At 41.9% G+C, this 24,683-nt stretch overlaps 1 protein-coding gene across 1 annotated transcript in view; it reads right to left on the minus strand.

Moving 5' to 3' along the window:
* The window catches only part of cdh23 (cadherin-related 23), a 655,816-nt gene that overhangs the window by 237,974 nt on the left and 393,159 nt on the right, over positions 1 to 24,683 (minus strand). Inside the window, exon 14 of the mRNA XM_036980724.1 lies at positions 19 to 83. Within this exon, the coding sequence (XP_036836619.1) occupies positions 19 to 83 (65 nt within the window). The remainder of the gene's footprint in view (positions 1 to 18; positions 84 to 24,683) is intronic.

Here is a 24,683-nt window from a genome sequence, read left to right on the forward strand (position 1 = left end):
TATTTAGGTGTGTCTTACTGGTCAGGCTCGTCACTGAAGTAGTACCGCACGGCCCCAAATGTGCCAAAGTCACCGTCTATGGCCTGAGGAGAGGGGAGAAAATTTAATTATTTAATGTTTGTATGTGTGTATGTAGATTGTAGCGAGAGGAAAGGGGCAAGGTACCAGCAGTCTTTGGGTGACAGTGACACTCTACAGTACACCATTTAAAAACCCTAGTCTGAATCCAAAATGGCACCCTATACCCTATATAGTGCACTACTTTTGGCCAGAGCCTTATATGGCAAAGTGGAGCGCTATAAATGGAATGGGGTGCCATTTGACTGAGGTATTGTATTCCCTTAAAACAAGTTGAAGAACAATAAATAAAGTGCAAATCACATTCTGGTGAAGCAGCTGTGAATGCAATAAAATACATAAAACATCAGAATAAAAACAGCATGGTTTAGTTTGGTCATCCTTCCCTGACTGATATCTGTATTCTTTAAAGCTACAGTCTCGAGGCTGTAAACGCGCCAAAGGTGCTTCAACAAAGTACTGATTAAGGGTTTGAATACTTATTTAAATGTGATATTTGCAAAAATGTCTAAAAACCTGTTTTGCCTTGAAATTATGGGGTATTGTGTGTAGATTGATGAGGGGAAAAAACGGTGCAGTTGCCGTACCAGACTGTGATACAGCCTGACAGCATGCTCTCGATTGTGCATCTGTATAAGTTTGTCAGAGTTTTGGGTTAGAAGCCAATTTCTTCATTCTCCTGAGGTTGAAGAGACTCTGTTGCACCTTCTTCACCACACTGTCTGTGTGGGTGGACCATTTCAGTTTGTCTGTGATGTGTTTGCAGAGGAAAATATAACGTTCCACCTTCTCCACTGTCCCTTCGATGTGGATAGTGGGTGCTCCCTCTGCTGTTTTCTGAAGTCCATGATGATCTCCTTTAATTTGTTGATGTTGACTGAGAGGTTGTTTTCCTGACACCACACTCTGTGTGCCCTCACCTCCTCCCTGTAGGCTGTCTCATCGTTGTTGGTAATCAAGCCCACTACTGTTGTGTCATCTGCAAACTTGATGATTGAGTTGGAGGCATGCGTGGCCACGCCGTCGTGGGTGAACAGGGAGTACAGGAGGGGGCTGAGCATGCACACTTGTGGGGCCCCAGGGTTGAGGATCAGCGAAGTGGAGATGTTGTTTCCTACCTTCACCACCTGGGGACGGCCCAGGACCCAATTGCACAGGGCCTCCAGCTTGATGATGAGCTTGGAGTCTACTATGGTGTGCTATGGGGGTGAGCTGTAGTCAATGAACAGCATTCTTACATTATTTTTGTCCAGATGGGATAGGGCAGTGTGCAGTAAAATGGTGATTGCCTTGTCTGCGGACCTGTTGGGGCGGTATGCAAACTGATGTGGGTCTAGTGTGGCCGGTATGGTGGAGGTGATATGATCCTTGACTAGTCTCTCAAATGATTTCATGACGACAGAAGTGAGTGCTACCGGGCGGTAGTAATTTAGTTCAGTTATATTTGCCTTCTTGGGCACAGGAACATTGGCAGCCAGGGGCGGAAGGTAGCCTAGAGGTTAGAGCGTTGGGTCAGTAACCGAAAGGTTGCTGGATTGAATCCTCAAGCTGACAAGGTAAAAATGTGTCGTTCTGCCCCTGAACAAGGCAGTTAACCCACTGTTCCCTGGTAGGCTGTCATTGTAAATAAGAATTTGTACTTAACTGACTTACCTAGTCAAATAAATGTTCAATAAAAAAATGTAATATAATAATCTTGAAGCATGTGGGGACTGGGATAGGGAGCAATTGAATATGTCTGTAAACTGGTCTACGTATGCTCTAAAGACGCGGCTTGCGATGCAGTCTGGGCCAGCAGCCTTATGGTTGTTAACACATTTAAATGTTTTACTCACGGCGGCCATGGAGAAGGGGGGGGAACTGAGTCCTTGTTAGCGGGCCACGCTGATGGCACTGTATTTTCAAAGTGGGAAATGAAGGTGTTTAGTTTGTCTAGAAGCGTGACGTCGGTGTCCGTGATGTGGCTGGTTTTCTTTTTGTAGTTCATGATTTCCTGTAGACCATGCCACATACTGTATGTCTTGTGTCTGAGCTGTTGAATTGCGACTCCACCTTGTCCCTGTTCCGGCATTCTGCTTGTTTGATTGCCTTTCTGAGGGAATAACTACACTGTTTATGTTCAGTCATATTCCTAGACCTCTTTTCATAGTTAAATGCGGTGGTTTGCGCATTCAGTTTCAATGCCACCATCCATCCACGGTTTCTGGTTAGGGTAGGTTTTATTAGTCACAGTGGGTAGAACATGTCCAACGCACTTTTTTATAAACTCCCTCACAGAGTCAGCATATAGGTCGATGTTGTTCTCTGAGGCTAATCAGAACATTTTGCAGTCCGCGTGATCGAAACAATCGTAAAGTGTGGCTTCCGGTTGGTCAGAACAGCGTTGAATGGTTCTCGTCACTGGTACATCCCGTTTGAGTTTCTGCCTATATAACGGTAGGAGCAAGATGGCTTCGTGGTTGGATTTGCCAAAAGGAGGGTGGAGGAGGGCTTTGTATGCATCGCGGAAGTTAGAGTAGCAGTGCTCGAGTGTATTACCCCTGCGCGTAGTGTAATCAATATGCTGATAAAATTTGGGTAGCCTTTTTCTCAAATCTTTTTTGTTAACTTCTTGAGTGTAGGGGGCAGGATTTTCATTTTTGGCAAAATAAAACATACCCATTTGAAACTGCCTATTTCTCAGGCCCAGAAAGTAGAATATGCATATAATTGTCAGATTATGATAGAAAACACTCTAAAGTTTCCAAAACTGTCAAAATATTGTCTGTGAGTATAACAGAACTGATATTGCAGGCGAAATGAGGAATGAGGAAAATCCAACTAGGAAGTGCTGTTTTTCCTGAAAGCTCTCTGTTCCATTGGATGCCTTGCCTATATTTAAAGGGATATCAACCAGATTCCATTTCCTATGGCTTCCTCAAGGTTACAACAGTCTTTAGACATAGTTTCAGGCTAAAAATGAGCGAGAAAGATAACATTGCGTCAGTGGATAGCTGGGTGTTCGCAGAGTTTTACTTGCGCAACAGAGTGGGGCAGCCATTGTCTCTCCCTCTCCTATTGAAAAATATTTGTAATATTTTGTCTACTGAGAGAGATGTTCTTACATAAACGCTTTCGCCGAAAAGATGTATTGAAATCTGACACGGCAGGTGGATTAACAACAAGCTAAGCTATGTTTTCCTATATTGCACTTGTGATTTCATGAAAATTACATATTTTTAGTAATTGAATTTGAATTTGGCCCGCTAGCGGGTGTTGAGGAAAATGATCCCGCTAACGTGATGGGTGCATCAAGAAGTTAAAATCCCCAGCTACAGTAAATGCAGACTAAGGATAAATGGTTTTGAGTTAACATAGAGTCCAGTAAAGTTTCTTGAGGTGGAATGTACACAGCTGTGACTATAACTGACGAGATGGCCAGCATTTGATTGTAAGGAATTCTACGTCGGGTTAGGAGGAGAACTTGAGTTCCTGTATGTTGTTATGATTATGATTACACCATGAGTCGTTAATCATGAAGCACACACCCCAGCCCTTCCTCTTCCCAGAGAGGTGTTTATCTCTGTCGGCGCGATGCATGAAGAAGCAGATTCCGACAACATATCCCGAGAGAGCCATGTTTCCGTGAAACAGAGAATGTTACAATAGCTGATGTCTCTCTGGTCGTATACTCGGGAGCGGTGGGCAATGTGCACGACTACGGAGCCTGACCAGGAGGCCACTCTGTCTGCCCCTTCTGCGGCGCCATTGTTTTGGGTCGGCTACTGGGATTAGATCCATTGTCCTGGGTGGTGGTCCGAACAGAGGATCCGGTTCTGGAAAGTCATTTTTCTGGTCGTAATGTTAGTAATTTGAAGTTGCTCTTATATCCAATAGTTCTTCCTGGCTGTAAGTAATAAGACTTAAGATTTCCTGGGATAACAATGTAACAAGAAACGCATAAAAAAACAAAATACTGCATAGTCTCCTAAGAACTCGAAGCGAGGCGACCAATTCTGTCAGCGTCATCTTGCATTTTAAGTATCTATTAGGTATCTCACTGTAATAGATTTTCATAACAATGGGTAAAAGCATCTTTTAGTAAAAAACTATATCTCAAGCAAGAATCTTGCTACGAATGTCTGGGAGTGGTCTGAGTTGGCAGGGGAAAACTAAAACCTAGCATAGAGGTTTGGAACTCTCCTTTTTATTTGTCTATTAACCAATTAACCTTATTTAAACCCGCCCATGCAAACCTGCTGATTAGAAGGTCTTGTGCATATTGTACTTTCAAGGAGCAACTATCAAGAAATAAAACAGATTTTTTTTTTATCACACTTTCACAGTGCTAGTTTCATCAGCTGTTGTACAATATGATATAAAACACGGGAAAAACATAATTCTGACTGCACTGGGCCTTGAAATAACCACTGAACAGGTTCTCAGATGCCAGATATGAAATGATTCACAGCTGTGATTGCTGCCAAACGTCTTCCCATCAAACTACTGTCATGGCCGCCGAGGCACTGTCCCTGTCGTAGTGAGCTCATCCAATTTAGACCAGTGGCTTTGACCTCACAAGTCATGAAAACCTTTTGAGGGGGTTTTAATACCCTCATTAAGAATTGAGGTGGTAGCCTACCTGGACCATTCCCAAGTTTCCTACCACCAGAAAAACTTTGAGTCGAAGATACTCCGCTCTCTCTCTTCCACAGAGTACAATGAGTGTACAAAATATTAGGAACACCTGCTCTTTCCATGACATAGACTGACCAGGTGAATCCAGGTGAAAGCTACGATTCCTTATTGATGTCACTTTTTAAATCCAATTGAAACAGGGTAGTTGAAGTGGAGAAGACAGGTTAAAGAAGGGTTTTTAAGCCTTGATACAGTTGAGACATGGATTGTGTATGTGTGACATTCAGATGGTGAATGATCAAGACAAAATATTAATGTGCCTTTGAACGGGATGTGGTAGTAGGTGCCAGGCGCACCGGTTTCAGTCTGTCAAAAACTGCAATGTTGTTGAGTTTTCCACACTCAACAGTTTCCCATGTGTATCAAGAAGTGTCCACCACCCATACGACATCCAGCCAACTTGACACAACTGTCGGAAGCATTGGAGTCAACACGAGCCAGCATCCTGTGGAATGCTTTCGACACCTTGTAGAGTCGATAAACTGACAAATTTATGCTGTTCTGAGGGAAAAAGTTTGAAGCCTGGATGTGCGGTGAGAACAATGTTCTATGACTTCTCCAGTGCATTCAATACCATACAACCCCACCTGTTGGCCTAAAAACTAAAGGACATTCATATAAACCCAAACACAATCAAATGGACTGTGTACTACCTGACCAATAGACCACAGTTCGTAAGCCTGAACCAGGCAGTATCAGATCGAATATGAACAACTACAGGGGTGCCGCAGTGGACGGTCCAGTCACTTTTCCTGTTTAGCATTTACACAAATTACATAACAAACAATAATGCACTGAGCAACTTATAGAAATTCTGGGATGACCATGCTATAATAAGCTGTGTCATGAGAGGAGACAATGCTCATCACAGGGAAACAAGAGTCCTTGAGGGAATTCTGTGAGCCCAACTATCCGGACCTGAATGTACTGAAGACCAAGGAGCTAGTGGTAGATTTTAGGAAAAAGAAAGATGTTTTTAATCCCATTTTTATTAATGGTGAAAATATTGGTACTGTTGACTCTTACAAGTACTGGGTGGTAATACTGAACAACAAACTGAACTGGAAGGAAATTGTAAAAAAAAAAGAAAAAAAAAGCCCAATCAATACTGTACTTTTTAAGGAAGCTTAGATATTTTAATGTCTGCAACAAAAAAGTTCTACAGCAAATAAAATCAAATAAAATGTTATTTTTCACATGCTTCGTAAACAACAGGTGTAGACTAAAAGTGAAATGCTTACTTATACGCCCTTCCCAACAATGCAGAGAGAGAAAAAATTACTAATAGAAAAATAATAACAATAGGAATAAATACACAATGACTAATAAATACACAATACACAGTAACTTGGCAACATACACAGGGTACCAGTACCAAGTCATTGTGCAGAGTTACGAGGTAATTGAGGTAGATATGTACATATAGGTAGGGATAAAATGACTTTTTAACAGGATAGACAATAAACATTACCAACAGCGTATGTGATGAGTCAAAAGAGTTAGTGCAAAAAGGGTCAATGCAGATAGTTAAATACTTAACCAATAGCTACCTGGACTAACTATTTAGCAGTTCTATGCCTTGGTAAAAGTTGTTAAGAGTCCTGTTGGTTCCAGACTTTGTTTTTAGCAAACGTAATGATGATGTTGGATGTAATTACGTGTTTGTTATTGTTATGTGTCTTACTCTACCAAGTTTAAACTCTGGGGTGTGAAGACCTATGCAATCAATACATCTTCCTTTTTTAATTTTACACACACAGCTTGAGAGTGAAGTTCTCTCTCTCTTGCGCGTGCGCTCTTGTCGGCATGCATGCTGGGAGTGAGTCGGATGCTGGGAGTGGGAGTTTTACTATTGGGTTTAGGTGTTTTCAGTGTGTGTATATACACTGTATACAGTTGAAGTCCGAAGTTTACATACACCGTAGCCAAATACATTTAAACTCAGTTTTTCACAATTCCTGACATTTAATCCTAGTAAAAATTCCCTGGCTTAAGTCTGTTAGGATCACCACTTTATTTTAAGAATGTGAAATGTCAGAATAATAGTAGAGAGAATGATTTATTTCAGCTTTGATTTATTTCATCACATTCCCACTGGGTCAGAAGTTTGCATACACTCAATTAGTATTTGGTAGCATTGCTTTAAATTGTTTAACCTGGGTCAAACATTTCAGGTAGCCTTCCACAAGCTTCCCACAAAAAGTTGGGTTAATTTTGGCCCATTCCTCCAGACAGAGCTGGTGTAACTGAGTCAGGTTTGTAGGCCTCCTTGCTCACACACGCTTTTTCAGTTCTGCCCACACATTTTCTATAGGTATGAGGTCATGGCTTTGTGATGGCCACTCCAATACCTTGACTTTGTTGTCCTTAAGGAATTAAGGAATTATTATGCTTGGGGTCATTGTCCATTTGGAAGACACATTTGCAACCAAGCTTTAACTTCCTGACTGATGTCTTGAGATGTTGCTTCAATATATCCACATAATTTTCTTTCCTCATGAGGCCTTCTATTTTGTGAAATGCACCAGTCCCTCCTGTAGCAAAACACCCCCACAACATGATGCTGCCACCCCCATGCTTCACGGTTGGAAAGGTGTTCTTCGGCTTGCTAGCCATCCCCTTTTTCCTCCAAACATAACGATGGTCATTTTGGTCAATCAGTTCTATTTTTGTTTCATCAGACTAGAGGACACATTTCTCCAAAAAGTACGATCTTTGTCCCCATGTGCATTTGGAAACCGTAGTCTGGCTTTTTTATGGTGGTTTTGGAGCTGTGGCTTCTTTCTTTCTAAGTGGTATTTCAGGTTAGGTTGATATAGGACTCGTTTTACTGTGGATATAGATCATTTGTACCTGTTTACTCCAGCATCTTCACAAGGTCCTTTGCTGTTGTTCTGGGATTGATTTGCACTTTTCACACGGAAGTACATTCATCTCTAGGAGACAGAACGCTTCTCCTTCGTGAGCGGTATGATGTCTGCGTTGTCCTATGGTGTTTATACTTGTGTACTATTGTTTATACAGATGGTACCTTCAGGCATTTGGAAATTGCTCCCAAGGATGAACCAGACTTGTGGAGGTCTACAATTGTGACTTGTGGAGGTCTTGGCTGATTTCTTTTGGTTATCCCATGATGTCAAGCAAAGAGGCAGTGAGTTTGAAGGTAAGCCTTGAAATACATCCACAGGTAAACCTCCAATTGACTCAAATTATGTCAATTAGCCTATCAGAAGCTTCTAAAGCCATGACATCCTTTTCTGGAATTTTCCAAGCTGTTTAAAAGCACAGTCAACTTAATATATGTAAACTTCTGACCCACTGGAATTGTGATACAGTGACTTATACGTGAAATAATCTGCATGTGAACAATTGCTGGAATAATTACTTGTGTCATGCACAAAGTCGATTTCCTAATCGACTTGCCAAAAACTATAGTTTGTTAACAAGAAATGTGTGGAGTGAGGTTGAAAAATGAGTTTTAATGCCTCCAACCTAAGTGTATGTAAACTTCCGACTTCAACTGTATATATATATATATATATATATTGATCAGTTTAGTTCTAAGGTTTTATTTGTTTCACTGTCACTAAGCACTTATAGGGGTGTTGTGATAGTTGAGGTTTTTTTCTCTCGAGGGCTGTAGGGCTGGTTGCAATGGCCACTTGCGGAGGGTTGGGGTTTGAAAAACTTAGTCGGGTGCATGGAGTATAGATTCCTGCTGTGGCAGGGTGTTCGGTGGAAGACTTTAGCTTAGCATTTGGAGCTATCATTGGGTATGACAGCATAAAATCAGCCTCAAGGATGAATACCCCTGTAGTGATATTCTTAGATTATACTGTAAAGGTGAATACAATAGTTAAGAGTGGTGTTGTATTGCGGGATACACAGACGTCAGTATTTCCTCTTATGAATCCGACAAAGAAAGTTGTACTTTCTAACGTGCGACCATTTGTTGGAGATGAAATGTTGGAGCGAGAGTTCTAATCATGGTCAACTTGTAATTTACAATAAAAAGGTTATTTTTGGATGCAAATCTCCTTTGTTGAAACATGTTGTGTCTCATAGGAGACAAGTGCACATGAAAATGAAGAAGGATACTGACTGAATTGAATTTAGTGTCAGGTTTGAAGTTTGACAGATTTGATTATGTGTTCCACACTTCTACTGAATCAATTAAATGCTTTGGCTGCAGGAGAAAGTGGCATTTGGTACGCTATTGTCCCGAGAACGAGCGCGCAGAGCCTGGTAGCAGCGCTAGGGCTGGTGCAGGAAATGCACCACCACAAAGGGATGAACATGCTAAGGGGAAGGGGAAGGGAGAAGGTGGGCAGCAGTGGTTGAAAAAGTAGGAAAGGAGAGCAGTGTGGAGATGGGGGCAATTGTGGTGGATCAGAGAATAGAGGGAGGGGAAACAGCCAGTGAGACTGCAACTGGGGTCACTGAGTTGGTGCTGGAAAATGTAATTGGAGTTCAAGAGGAGATTGAAACAATGGAAAATGAAGCAGCTGTTTTCAAAGTACCGAGGATTAAGAGGAAGAATTTAAAGGGTGATGAAGGTTCTAATTCTAAGAGAAAGGTAGAGATTGATGAATCAGTTGAGGATTAACCGGTTGTAGAGTTTTCCTCTGAGGTGGAGAGCGAGAGAGTCATTTGACACATCACAACAAAATAGCGAGAGAAATGGGGTGGAAGGGAGGTATGGGATTGAGAAGGTACGTCAATTTCTGAAATTGACAAAAGGGAAGAAATATATGCAGGATTATAATGTAACAATTTTTTTTCCTGAAAGTGATTTGTTTGTTGAAAAGGTTCTGAGAGGTTTGACAAGCCCTTAAATCGCTAGACTCAAGAAAGTTGTCACGAGAGTGACAAGTGATTTCAATTCTAAAGGAAATGAAAGAGTTCAGCCTTAACTCTGTAAAGATGTGTTTTTGTTCTGTCTCTTCCTCTGTATTTTTTTCCAGCCAGAGCAGTTTTAAGATTTCTTTAAAAAAGTGCTGTGGTGTATGAATTAATGAAGGGAAAGGGAAGTAGCAAAAGTTTTGACCAAAAAACTCATAATATTAACAATTAAGTTATGTGGCAACAGGAGTTTGTGTGTGTGGGCGGGGGGGGGGGGGGGGGGGGGGGGGGGGGGGGCAGTGTTGTGTAGTCATAAAAGCTCAAAAGGTGGGTGATGTGGATATCCTGTTCTCAAAAGGGTTTTTGCCTTCGTCATATGAGATTGAACAGATAGTTGAGGGGAAGTTATTAAAAGTTAGATCGAGGTATGAAAACATAACTGTGTGTTTAATAAATGTATATGCCCCAGTGGTGGCAGTTGAGAGGGTATGTTTTTTAGAGACTTATCAAATACCATTGAGAAATGTAACACAGAGGATGATGTATTTCTTGCTGGGAATTTTAAATGCACAGTCAGTGATTTAGATTGAAACCACAAAGAACCTCATATAGCCTCAAATACTTTTTTTTAAACACCTCAATGTAACACATGAACTGTGTTATATTTGGCGGAGCTAACATGGAGGCACGAGACAGTACACATGGTCCCATGTGAGAGAAAACACCATCTCTCTGGCCAGGTTTTATTGTTTTGAGCATCAATCTCAGGTCTGTAAATCAAGTATGATAACCCCAGTGAGATTTTCTGATCATTCTTTAACAACAGAGGTGGAGTTCACTAACGCTGTAAAACCCGAAAGCGCATACTGGCATTTTAATATAACTTTATTGAGTGATGTTCACTTCAGGACATGTTTTAGTTTTTTCTGGAAGAGGTGGAGGTCTCAAAAGGCCTGTTTTGTATCGCTTCAACAGTGGTGGGATATAGGGAAAATCCAGATTCAACAATTCTGTTATCAGTACACAATGAATGTCACCAGAGACAACACCAGATCAATGAAAGAGTTAAAGTCTGAAATAGTGTAACTCCTGACGTTGGTTGAGATCACAGGCGATTGAGGCCATACTCAGCCCCTCAAGAAAAAAAAGCCACATTGGCAGACCTGCTGGGTACCAGAGCACAGGGGGAATTGGTGTGAAGTAAGTTTCAGGGAATCTCTGATGCCTCCTCCAAAGAAAATGTGGTTTAGAGAAAAGGAATGGACAAAGAATAATTATTCATTGCCTCAAATTAGCTGCTGGACAAGAGCTCACTAGCCCTACTGAAATTAGAAAGAGGGCAGTAGAGTTCTATGCTGAGCTCTACAAGTGTGAGTACAAAGAGGATAAAACAGTGACACAGCAGTTCCTTGATGGGCTCCCACAGGTGGCTGCAGAAGCTCAGGTTGAGCTAGAGCAACTATTGTCTTTGAAGGAGCTGTATTAAAATGCATGGAAAATGGAAGGGCACCAGGCATTGATGGGGTTCCTGTTGTTGTAGCATTGACTATCATTAAATGTGAAGACTGTTAATTTATCAAACCAATTCTCTATCTGCAATTGAATTACGAGATTTAACTAATCATGTCACTTTAATTAACTAGGAAGTCGGGGCACCACGGAAAAATGTTTAAAGAGTTTCTATTTCCCTAATATAACTCTTCAGATATTTTCATATCTTACCGATTACAGTCACTTATTAATGTATTATTACCTCATCAGTCATATTCTGAATTTCGGAAATCATTGGATATCTGCATGCATAGATCATAAATCAGCGATATACACATTGACTTAATTATTTATTTACTAACTAACTTAATCAACCACAGAATTACATAAACACACACACAGTAGGTCATACATTGGTTACTAACATGATACAAATGTAAGTCCCTAGTGGACGAAACTGATATGACGGCTTGGTAGATAAAGGAAAGGGGTGGGGACAGTTCAAGAGGGGATACTCAGAGTGGACCCACTGTAATACAGTTCATAACTACAGCCATGTAAATGTTAATACTATGAAAATAAATATCAATTTACACACTAGTGTGTCTTTTGTTGTCACTCTCTGATCGCTGGTCCGTCTGCTGGATAATAGTTAATCAGAGAGTCTTTGGTTGCGTTCCCCAGAAGTTCCAAGGTATTTTGTGGTTGTAGTTGTTATAATGGTTACTTCAGAGTACCATTCAGAAATGTTCTTAGATCGGTTGCGTTTAGGATATTCCTCCTATTCATCTCTCAGCCTATGCTGATAATGTAGTTATTTTAGTGAAAAAATTAAGTACAGGTGGATAGTTTGAGTCTCATGGTTAAGCGGTTTAGGGGAATATCCTCTGAAAAGGTAAATTGGGAAAGAAATTGTGATTTAGAGATTGGAAAATGGTCTGGAGGGATCATGGTGTAAGGGAGGTTTTAACCTCTTTGGTATGGGGGCAGTATTTTCAGGTCCGGATGAAAAGCTTTCCCAAAGTAAACTGCCTGTTTTTCAGGCCCAGATGCTAGAGTATGCATATAATTGGTATATTTAGATAGAAAACACTCTAAAGTTTCTAAAACTGTTACAATGATGTCTGTGTGTATAACAGAACTGATATGGCAGACAAAACCCTGAGGACAAACCATCCCAAACATTTTTGTTTCAGCTTACCACTGTTCTCAATGGCTTGAACTTTAATTATAAGCCCAAGTCCTCCAAAATTGCAGTTCCCGGGGCTTCCACTAGATGTCAACAGTCAGAAAGAGCTTCAGGCTGGATTTGAGAAAAATTACCCGGAAATTGTAGTTTTTCTAGGTGGCTCCCATTTTGGCTTAAGTGGAGTGTGGAGGAAAATGCGTTCTTTGTTGTTTATCTCTGGTAAAGACAATGATGATTCTCTGTCTTAAATTGGATCGTTTATTTGCGTATTAGGATACCTAAGGATTGATTATAAACGTTGTTAGACTTGTTTGGAAAAGTTTATTAGTAACGTTTGGGATTAATTTTGTATGCATTTCGATGAAGGGAACTGAGTGGATTATTGACTGATGCGCGCCAGCTAAACTGAGTTTTAAAAAAGGACATTATCGAACAAAAGAACCATTTGTGATATTTATGGGACATTTTGGAGTGCCAACAGAAGAAGATCTTCAAAGGTAAGGCATGAATTGAAATATGGGTGTAAATATGATTGTCATGTGTTTGTTTGATGGGGTGCTGTCCTCAGATAATCGCATGATATGCTTTCGCCGTAAAGCCTTTTTGAAATCTGATTTGATTTTGACATATTGCATGTGTATTTTCAAGAATGTTAAATATGTACAATTCTGTAGTATGAATTGTGGGCCCTGCACTTTCACTGGATGTTGGTCAGGTGGGACGGTAGCGTCCCATCTAGCCTAGAGAGGTAAGGATCTTGGATTGCACATATGGGATGAGTGGACAATGGAACATTTTTAATGGGGTGTTTGAAATGGTGGAAGGGGGTCTGAGGAGATGGTGTTGGTTATTTCGTATGTCATACTATTATTGTTAACCCTTGTATTATGTTGCGGGTCAATTTGACCCATTTCAATGTTTGAGTTATCTCAAACACTCTCTTTTTCTCCTTAAATTAAAGGACTTTTCCTCATTTAGGGTTGTCTGGAATGTCTGCATAGATTTTGTAAACAAACATTATGTTGTGGGTCATTTTGACCTGGAGGCTTTCATGTGTATAGTAGTGGCAGTAATAAAACCTCCCTTGAAAAAGCCAAACCTTGACCCAGAAAATCTAAAAAACTATCGGCCTATATCGAATCTCCCATTCCTCTCAAAGATGTTCGAAAAATCTGTTGCACGGCAACTCACTGCCACCCTGAAGACTAGCAATGTATACGAAACACTTCAGTCTGGTTATAGACCCCATCATAGCACTGAGACTGCACTTGTGAAAGTGGTAAATTACCTTTTAAATGGCGTCAGACCGAGGCTCTGCATCTGTTCTCGTGCTCCTAGACCTTATAGTGCTCCTTTTGATACCATTGATCACCACATTCTTTTGGAGAGATTGGAAATCCAAATTGGTCTACATGGACAAGTTCAGGCCTGGTTTAGATCTCATCTGTCGGAAAGATGTCAGTATGTCTCTGTAGACGGTTTGTCCTCTGACAAATCAACTGTAAATTTCAGGGTTCCTCAAGGCTCCGTTTTAGGACCACTATTGTTTGCACTATATATTCACCTCTTGGCGATGTCATTTGGAAACATAATGGTAAATTTCACTGCTATGCGGACGACACACAGATGTACATTTCAATGAAACATGGTGAAGCCCCAACATTGCCCTCCCTGGAAGCCTGTGTTTCAGACATCAGGAAGTGGATGGCGGAAAATATTCTACTTTTAAACTCAGACAAAACAGAGATGCTAGTTCTAGGTCCCAAGAAACATAGAGATCTTCTGTTGAATCTGACATTTAATCTTAAAGGTTGTACAGTCATCTCAAGTAAAACTGTGAAGGACCTCAGCATTACTCTGGACCCTGATCTCTCTTTTGGCAAACATATCAAGACTGTTTCAAGGACAGATTTTTTCCATCTACGTAACATTGCAAAATTAGCAACCTTCTGTCCAAAAATGATGCAGAAAAATGTATCCATGTTTTTGTCACTTATAGGTTAGACTATTGCAATGCTCTACTTTCTGGCTACCCGGATAAAACACTAAATAAACTTCAGTTAGTACTGAACACGGCTGCTAGAATCTTGACTAGAACCAAATAATTTAACGATATTACTCCAGTGCTAGCCCGTCTACACTGGCTTCCTGTTAAGGATAGGGTTTTACTGCTAACCTACTAAGCATTACATGGGCTTGCTCCTACCTATCTTTCCGATTTGGTCCTGCCGTACATACCTACACGTACACTACGGTCACAAGACGCAGGCCTGCTTATTGTCACTAGAATTTCTTAGCAAACAGCTGGAGGCAGGGCTTTCTCCTACAGAGCTCAATTTTTATTAAATGGTCTGCCTATCCATGTGAGAGACGCAGACTCGGTCTGGACCTTTAAGTCTTTATTGAAGACACATCTCTTCAGTAGGTCCCATTATTGAGTGTAGTCTGGCCCAGGAGTGTGAAGGTGAACAGAAAGGCACTGGAGCAATGAACCGCCCATGCTGTCTCTGCCTGACCGGTTCCCCTCTCTCACCTGGGATTCTCTGCCTCAAACCCTATTACAGGGGCTGAGTCACTGGCTTACTGGTGCTCTTCCATGCCGTCCCTAGGAGGGGTGCGCCACTTGAGTGGGTTGAATCACTGACGTGATCTTCCTGTCCGGGTTGGCACCCCCCGTGGGGAGTCCTTGTCCTTGTCGGTCTTATCTCAGGATAATAAGTTGGTGGTTGAAGATATCCCTCTAGTGGTGTGGGGTCTGTGCTTTGGCAAAGTGGGTGGGGTTATATCCTGCCTATTTGGCTCTGTCCGGGGGTATCGTCGGACGGGGCCACAGAGTCTCGCGACCCCTCCTCTCTCAGCCTTCAGTATTTATGCTGCAATTGTTTATGTGTCGGGGGGCTAGGGTCAGTCTGTTATTTCTGGAGTCTCCCTCCCTCCCTCCCTCAGGACATGAGCCCTAGGACCATGCCTCAGGACTACCTGGCCTGATGACTCCTTGCTGTCCCCAGTCCACCTGGTCGTGCTGCTGCTCAAGTTTTAACTGTTTTGCCTGCGGCTATGGAACCCTGATCTGTTCACCGGACGTGCAACCTTGCTGACCTGTTGCTCCCTCTACAACCACTGTGATTATGGTTATTTGTCCCTGCTGGTCATCTATGAACATTTGAACATCTTGTCCATGTTCTGTTATAATCTCCACCCGGCACAGGTGGGTTCCCTCTCTAGGTTTCTTCCTAGGTTCCGGCCTTTCCATGGAGTTTTTCCAAGACTCCATGCTTCTACACCTGCATTGCTTGCTGTTTTGGGATTTTGGCTGGGATTCTGTACAGCACCTTGTGACATCAGCTGAAGAAAGAAGGGCTTCATAAAAACATTTGATTGATCGATTGATATTTGCACAGGTCCAAAAAAAAACTGGTTTCTTTGATGTATTTTGTTTTGACTGGTTCTGGTTGCACTTTTATAATTATATTTGTGTGAAAAGGAGCTTTCCCAAGCTTCTCCTTCTCAGTGCTAGAGCAGCAGATCTGACACAGACACTCAAAAATGAGCTCCAAACAGAAAATGCTTGTTTGGGAGAAAGGATGTAACGGTTCTCCTGTGGTGAAGTAGAGGCGGACCAAAACGCAGCGTGGTTTCTTTGATTCATGCTTAATAACAAAAAAGATAAACACGAACACTACAAAACAATAAACGTGGAAAAACCAAAACACAGAGTACAAAACACAGAGACAGGAACAATCACCCACAAACACAGTGAAACCCAGGCTACCTAAATATGGTTCCGAATCAGAGACAATGACTAACACCTGCCTCTGATTGAGAACCATATCAGGCCAAACATAGAACTAGACAAACTAGACATGTAACATAGAATGCCCACTCAGATCACACCCTGACCAACCAAAACATAGAAACATACAAAGCAAACTATGGTCAGGGTGTGACAAAGGAAAGATGTTTAACAAATAGCTCTTAAAAATCTAGAGTTTTTTTAAAATCAAATGATCTTGGATTTCTTCTTTCTGAAAGGTCTCAGAACACAAACAAAAGTTTTGGCTGTTTTTACTTCCTTCTGTCTTGAGTGTGTTTAAAAACTGTGCGGGTCAATCTGATTGATGAAGAATGGATGAAGAAAAATGTCAGCAAGCACAAGGGTTAATAATGTGGATGCCTCTGCACTGTGGCATTGGTTGTCATGTTTAGCGCTACCATCTGGCCTTCTGGTTAAGATACAGCCGATTATTGTAGATTTATTTTGGGATAAATATCATTGGGTTCCACAAAGTGTTTTGTATTTGTCAAAAGAGGAGGGGGGGGGGGGGGGGCTGTGTGTGTAAGGTACATCTTGCTAGGATGGCTGCTGCTTTCCGGTTTCAGTTTATTCAAAGGTTGCATTATGGACTGGAAAATGTGGTTTGGAGAGGGGTGACAGGTCTTGTATGACAGCAGGTCGGGGGATTAGGTGTAAAGAAGGCTTTATTTTGTGTTGCTAGTAGCCAGATAGTAGCCAGTACCTCCGATTTACAGAGGCCTTCTTAGGGTTTGGAGCATAACGAAGGTGTCCAGACTCACTCGAGCGGAGTCAGTGCTAACTCTATAGCCACTCCTATCTGTCATATTTTTAATCTGAGCCTAGAGGTAAGTCTTTGTCCTCAGGTCTGGAGGGAGCCAAAGTAATTCAGCTACCCATGACTGGTAAAGCAGCCTTTACTGCTTCTAACAGACCTATACTCAACAAAAAAGTAAACTTCCTCTCACTGTCAACTGCGTTTATTTTCAGCAAACTATTTGTAAATATTTGTATGAACATAACAAGATTCAACAACTGAGACATAAACAGAACAAGTTCCAAAGACATTTGACTAACAGAAATGGAATAATGTTTCCCTGAACAAAGGGGGGTCAAAATCAAAAGTTACAGTCAGTATCTGGTGTGGCCACCAGCTGCATTAAGTACTGCAGTGCATCTCCTCCTCACGGACTGCACAAGATTTGTCAGTTCTTCCACCAAGGCGCCTGCAAGTTCCCAGACATTTCTGGGGGGAATGGCCCTAGCCCTCACCCTCCAATCCAACAGGTCTCAGACGTGCTCAATGGGATTGAGATCCGGGCTCTTTGCGGGACATGGTAGAACACTGACATTCCTATCTTGCAGGAAATCATTCACAGAACGAGCAGTATGGCTGGTGGCATTGTCATGCTGGAGGGTCAGGAAGGGTACCACATGAGGGAGGAGGATGTCTTCCCTGTAACGCACATGCTGTGACATACCGCCTCAAACCATGACGGTCCCTCCACCTCCAAATCGATCCCGCTCCAGAGTACAGGCCTCTGTGTAACGCTCATTCCTTCGACGATAAACGCGAATCAGACCCTGGTGAGACAAAACCTGCTGAAAAGCACTTTTTGCCAGTCTTGTCTGGTTCAGCGACGGTGGGTTTGTGCCAATAAGCAACGTTGTTGCTGGTGATGTCTGGTGAGGACCTGCCTTAAAACAGCCTACAAGCCCTCAGTCTAGCTTCTCTCAGCCTATTGCGGACAGTCTGAGCACTGATGGATTGATTGTGTGTTCCTGGTGTAACTCGGGCAGTTATTGTTGCCATCCTGTACCTGTCCCACAGGTGAGAGGTTCGGATGTACCAATCCTGTGCAGGTGTTGTGACACGTGGTCTGCCACTGCAAGGACGATCAGCTGTCCATCCTGTCTCCCTGTAGTGCTGTCTTAGGCATCTCATAGTACGGGCATTGCATTTTATTGCCCTGGCCACATCTGCAGTCTCCATGCTTCCTTGCAGCATGCCTAAGGCATGTTCACGCAGATTAGCAGGGACCCTTACCCTTCTTTTGGTGTTTTTCAGAGTCAGTAGAAAGGCCTCTTTAGTGTCCTAAGTTTTCATAACCGTGACCTTATTTGGTCTGTAATCTGTTAGTGTCTTAACGACCATTCCACAGGTGCATATTCATTAATTGTTTACGGTTCATTGAACAAGCATGGGAAACGTGTTTAAACCATTTACAATGAAGATATGTGAAGTAATTTGGACTGTTTCAAATTATCTTTGAAAGTCAGGGTCCTGAAAAAGGGATGTGTTTGACCAAATACAATGCTATTTCTCTGTAAACAAATTGACAATGGACTTTCAGCATGCTTACAGACAAGGGCACTCAACATGTTCTGCACTGACACAAATGACTGATGAGTGTTTGAAAGAAATTGATAATAAGAACATTGTGGGAGCTGTACTGTTAGATTTCAGTGGAGCCTTTGATATTATTGAAAAAAAGTATATGTTATGGCTTTTCAACCTCTGCCATTTCGTGGATTCAGAGCTATTTATCTAATATAACTCAATAGCATTTTATTTAATGGAAGCTTCTCTAATGTCAAACATATAACGTGTGGTATACCACAGGGCAGCTCTCTAGGCTCTCTACACTTTTCTATTTTTACCATTGACCTGCCACTGTCATTAAACAAAGCATGTGTCCATGTATGCTGATGATTCAGCCCTATACGCATCAGCAACCATGGCTAATGAAGTCACTGAAACCCTTAACAAAGAGTTGCAGTCTGTTTTGGAATGGGTGGCCAGTAATAAACTGGTCCTGAACATCTCTAAAACTAAGAGCACTGTATTTGGTACAAATCATTCCTTAAGTTCTAGACCTCAGCTGAATCTGGTAATGAATGTTGGCTGTTGAACAAGTTGAGGAGACTAAATGACTTGGCATTACCTTAGATTGTAAACTGTCATAGTCAAGAAATATAGATTCAACAGTTGTAAAGATGTGGAGAGATTTGGCCGTCATAAAGAGATGCTCTGCTTTTTTGATACGACAATCCAAAATACAAGTTCTGCAGGCTCTAGTTTTGTCTAATCTTGATTATTGTCCAGTCGTGTGGTCCAGTGCTGCAAGGAAAGACCTAGTGAAGCTGCAGCTGGCACAGAACAGAGTGGCACGTTCTACTCTCATTGTAATCAGAGGGCTGATATAAATACTATGCATGCCAGTCTCTCTTGGCTAAGTGTTGAGGAGAGACTGACTGCATCACTTCTTCTTTATATGAGAAACAACGTGTTGAAAATCCCAAATTGTTTGCATAGTCAATTTACACACAGCTCCGACACATACACTTATCCCACCAGACATGCCACCAGGTGTCTTTTTCACAGTCCCCAAATCCAGAACACATTCAAGAAAGCGTACAGTATTATATAGAGCCCTTATTGCATGAAACTCTGTTCCATCTCATATTGCTCAAATAATCAGCAAACCTTTAAAAAAACAGATAAAGCAACACCTCACAACACCTCTCCCCTATTTGACCTAGATAGTTTGTGTGTACGCATTGATATGTAGGCTACATGTGCCTTTAAAAAATGCATGTAGTCCTGTCCTTGAGCTGTTCTTGTCTATTGATGTTCTGTATTATGTCGTTCTGTATTATATTTCATATTTTGTGTGGACCCCAGGAAGGAGTAGCTGCTGCTTTTGCAAAAGCTCATGTGGATCCTAATAAAATACAAAAAAGTGTGTTGTCTGCTGGAGTAACCTTTGGTGTATGGGGCTAGACTGGATTGTACAACTGCAGCTGTTCCACATTTCTCCAAGATTCTGGTGAAGGGCAAAATCATCACCCTAAAACAATTAATGGCCATGGCTGGGCCCACCTTAATGGATGGAGGACGGGTGGAGTCAGAAGGAAAGACGCTATTCATGGATTTGAGAGGGTTGAAAGAGGCGTGTTTGGATGAGGTGAATGGGAAAGACTTATATAGGGGGTGTGTCAAGGTTTTGAATAAAGATCAATAGAAAAGACACTCCTTGGAGGATATAAACTGGGCATTGGTGACAAGGTAAATGGAGAGCATTGTACAAGCCACCATTACAAAAGGGCACTGGTGACATGCAATGGAGGGTTTTGCATGGCATCATTGCAGTTAATGCTTTAGTATCTGTTATTAACTCAGATGTTGGAGATGGATGTCCTTTTTGTAACATAAGATAGCACATTTTCACTGTTTTATGGAGTGTGAGAGGATAAAGCTTCTCTTTGAAGTCTTTGTTTACAGCTGTAGGGGAAATTTTAAATGACACTGTTTATTTTGGGGTTTCAATATAGTAAGCAACTGAAAAGAAAATGTCAACTGTTAAATTTGATTTTGGGACAAGCTAACATGTCACTTTTTTTGAGTAGGAAACATAACATGGACATGGGATATGGGCAGGATGTAAGATGTGTTTTTAAAGGATTAGTCAAAGCGAGAATAAAAGTGGATTTTGAGTTCTTCTCAGCTGTAAAAAATCTCCCATTGTTTGAGAAAAAGTGGGCTTTTGAAGAAGCGCTTTGTTTTGTGGAGGAGGGGAAACAATTTGTTTGTTGATGAAATGAGTTATATAATATATACATATGCTTTTTTATTTTATTTTATTTATTTTGGAATTACAAATTTGTATTATATTTCTGAAAAGGCACAGTGTGCCAATGTGTCAATAATTAAGTATAAAATAAAGGTTTTATAAAAACTCAAAACTCTCTCGCTCTATCTCTCTGTATCTCTCTCTCCCTCCCGCTCTCACCATCTCTCCCTTCTCCATAGTAATGTGGCCTGGTTGGGCTGATGGATCATGGCTGGAGAGGCTTTTGTAATGTAGTTCCAGTTGAGTGGCTGTATAGTCTGTTTAGAGGGCCATACCAGTGTGTGTCTCCACCCTGCTCTGTCAAGCCTGCTGTTAGCCACCGGCAACGTCCCAAATGGCACCCTATTACCTATATAGTGCATGACGAAAGCCCTATGGGCCCTGTTCAAAAAGTAGTGCACTATACATGATATAGAGTGTCATTTGTGACTCAGCCACTGTGATTCAATGATGCCCCAATGGTGACCTCATCATGGAGACCTGGCTGTGTGGGGAAGGGAACCTGGACATGTGTTTGTGAGGTGTGTGTGTGTGCGTGCGCCTGTGTGTGCGTTCGTGTGTTCCTTTTACTCATTTCCACACAGATGGCATAACGGCTGGTGCTATCAGTGCTTAAAAAATAACAACTTTTCAAAATCACACCTTGCTGTTTAGCCAAGGCCTATAATTTCACCATGATGCTCTTAAAAATCAGCATCATGGACAGTAGATCAATGTGTCTCTATAATGCCCAAATGACCCTTCCTTTGTTGTCATGCACACTCAGAGCATATCAAACTTCAACTTTAGATGTTTAGAAAGGGGGGGAAGAAGAGATGGAGGGAAAGAAGGAGAGAGCGAGAGAGAGAGAGCGAGAGAGAGAGAGAGAGAAAGAGAGAGAGAGAGGGGGTGTGAGAGAGAGAGAGGGTGTGAGAGAGAGAGAGCGATAGATAAAGGTGTTTGTGATCTTTCATCTGTCCCATCTCTCTGACCCTATCGGTTGGTGTCACTCAAACGCTTACGTCTCTCTCACTCTCTCCCTCTCTCTTCCTTTTTCATATTCCTCCTCCTCCCTCCTTCCTTCTTTATCTCTCACTTCCTCTTCCTTTCATATCTTCTCCTCACTTTCCATCCCAACTCTGCCCCTCCCTCAATCTCTTCCCACCTTCACCCTTTCCTTATCTCTGTCTGCACACGCTTTCCCTTTGAAGTCTTCCCTCCCTCCTTTCCTCCTTTCCTCATTCCCTCTCTCCCGAGATGAGTGACAGGCCCATAAGTATTCCAATGATAGCACTGGGGGGTGTTAGCGTGACAGGCGTCGCCGCGCTGACAGGGGCTGCACTCTGCTAGAGAGTTAATACTGCAGCCTCGGCGCTGAGGCCTAGTCTCGCCTTGACGACAAAGAGAGAGAGAGAGAAATAATCAATAGCTATTCTTCCCTCCCTCCATCACTCCTTCCCTACTCTTTCCTTCACTCCCTCTTTTTCTTTTCTTTACCCCCCCCCCCTTTTTTTCCCTCTCATTCACTCAATCAACTCACTCTCCATGCCAAACAATCACCTGACAAGCGCAGGCGCAGTTACTTTGCCAAGAGCAATTAACTTTAGACACAGTCCCAAAGACGATTGAGGGGGAAATTAGTTTGTTAAGGGGTGGGAAGGAGATGGCATCTCAGAATGTGGCCTGGTGGGTTTGACTATAGATTATAGGAGGCTGTGCTGGTGTTTTTGAGTAGTGTCAAGGCCATATAGCATAGCATAATATACTCTTGCTTAAGTAAGGGAAACTGTGAGGAAAGTCAAAGTTATGTGAGACATGAGTCCATACAACCAGATATCGTACACAATGCTAGTCCCACGAGGTTGCGCTTTCTGATGTAAGACATTGTACAGACAGATATTGTATCCATACACCACTAATTAGAGACCCACAAAACCACATGAAATGAATACAGTGCAAACAGAGGCCCCTCTCTCCAAGTGAGCGTGGGTACACACAGGACCGAATGAGTACAACGTTAAAAGTCTCCCCAACACAGAGCAGGGAAGTAAGGTTGCGTCCCAAATGGCATCTTATTGCATATATAGTCGACTACTTTTGACCAGCGCACTCTGGGTCCTGGTCAAAAGTAGTGCTCTATGAAGGGAATAGGATGCCATTTGGGACCTAATCTAAGAGTATTAAAATCAGCGACACAGCATCTTGACCAAATCCAAACTAAGCTCTTTAGGAGTGGCTGCGCAGAGAGCCTAGTGCAGCTTCTGATTGCCAATATAAACTCTGTGAGCCTCATAGTCCTCAGGCAGTAACTACAAAAGAGAAATTAGTTCTCAGTTGACCAGTCCGGTTAAATTATGTGTTCCTTCCCATCTGAGTCAGCAAACAGGCATATATGCAAAGAGTGTGTGGGGTTGAGTGTGTTTGTGTGCGTGTGCGTGTGTGTGTGAGCTGCATACATCTAAGTGATTGTGTTTGCACTTTACCTCCACACAAATCCACCTATGTGCTTAGTTGATCCACCCCTCAAAGATTCAAACATCTTAAGCCAGACCCACCAACAGAATCTCCAGTCACCATTCCTCTAACTCTAAAGTCTGCACTCCAACCAATGACACAAAATCCTCCTTCCTTTGTGTAGGTAGGTTTCCAAACATTTGGGAGTGAAAGCTTCCACTCAGTGATGACAGAGAGGTAGATAGGAACACAGATTATAAGGCCGTACCATCTCAGGTCAGAGGAGGGGTGATGCAGCGCCAAGCTTTTGTATCTTAACAATTTAAATTGACCGGCTCCTAAAATTGCTTTTCTGACATGGCTCTGAGGAAAGGGAGGCGTGGAAAGGGAAACCAATTACGGTCTGTCAGGCCTGCTATCAAGCAGACACGACCCTCAGTCCAAACACAGACAACCCCCTCTCTCCTCCTTCCGCAACACAGCTAAACACCTCCACACACACAGCAACACACACAAACACATACACACACCATCACATCAGCAATATGGTGTCAATAGCTTCACAAACACACCAATACAAACATACACATGCATGGGAGCACACAAAAAAACACACACTGTACAGACATAAAAGGGTGTCATGCACCGCAAAAGTCTGAGGGCACATAGCTTGGCCCCCAATCCTGAAGTTGGAGAATTTTGCAAACACCTAAAATAGCTTTTACTTGCCATCTAAAGACATAATCATTATGCTTAATTTTATTTAAAAAAATCTGTTTTATTTTCTGCAATTCTAAGCATACCTTTCCTTAGCTATGCATAGTCACTTCGCCCCCACCTACATGTACAGATTACCTCAACTAGCCTGTACCCCTCCCTGCACACTGATTCAGTACCTGTGCCCCCTGTATATAGCCTCCTTATTGTTATTCTTATTGTGTTACTTTTTATTATGACTTTTTATTTGAGCCTTCTTGGTGAAGATGTTATTCTTCTTGAACTGGTTAAGGGCTTGTAAAGTCAGCATTTCTCGGTAATGTCTACACTTGTTGTATTTGGCGCATGTGGCAAATAAAGTTTGATTTGATTTTTGATCATTTTTTATCCAAATTGTCAGACACCGGAGGCTTGTCATTGTTGATAGACAACAATAATTTTCTCACTTTACGGAATTCAAAATTACAATGCTTGCCTTTCATAATTTGGTCAGATATACTTGGATGTGTAGTGTAAGCATTTGTTGCTGGCATGTCATGCATATGTTCGCAAATCTTGAAAATGAAAAAAATAAACATTCAAGTAGTTGGTAATATCAATGGGTTTTGTGATGAATGAGCTATCCTTTTCTTTTACCTTTATTTAACTAGGCAAGTGAGTTAAGAACAAATTCTTATTTTAAAGGACTGCCTAGGAACAGTGGGTTAACTGCCTTATTCAGGGGCAGAACAACAGATCTTTACCTTGTCAGCTCGGGGATTCGATCTTGCAACCTTTACGGTTACTAGTCCAATGCTCTAACCACTAGGCTACCTGCTGCCCCAATGGA

This window comes from Oncorhynchus mykiss, chromosome 1 (assembly GCF_013265735.2).
Source record: "Oncorhynchus mykiss isolate Arlee chromosome 1, USDA_OmykA_1.1, whole genome shotgun sequence".
NCBI classification, from domain to species: domain Eukaryota; kingdom Metazoa; phylum Chordata; class Actinopteri; order Salmoniformes; family Salmonidae; genus Oncorhynchus; species Oncorhynchus mykiss.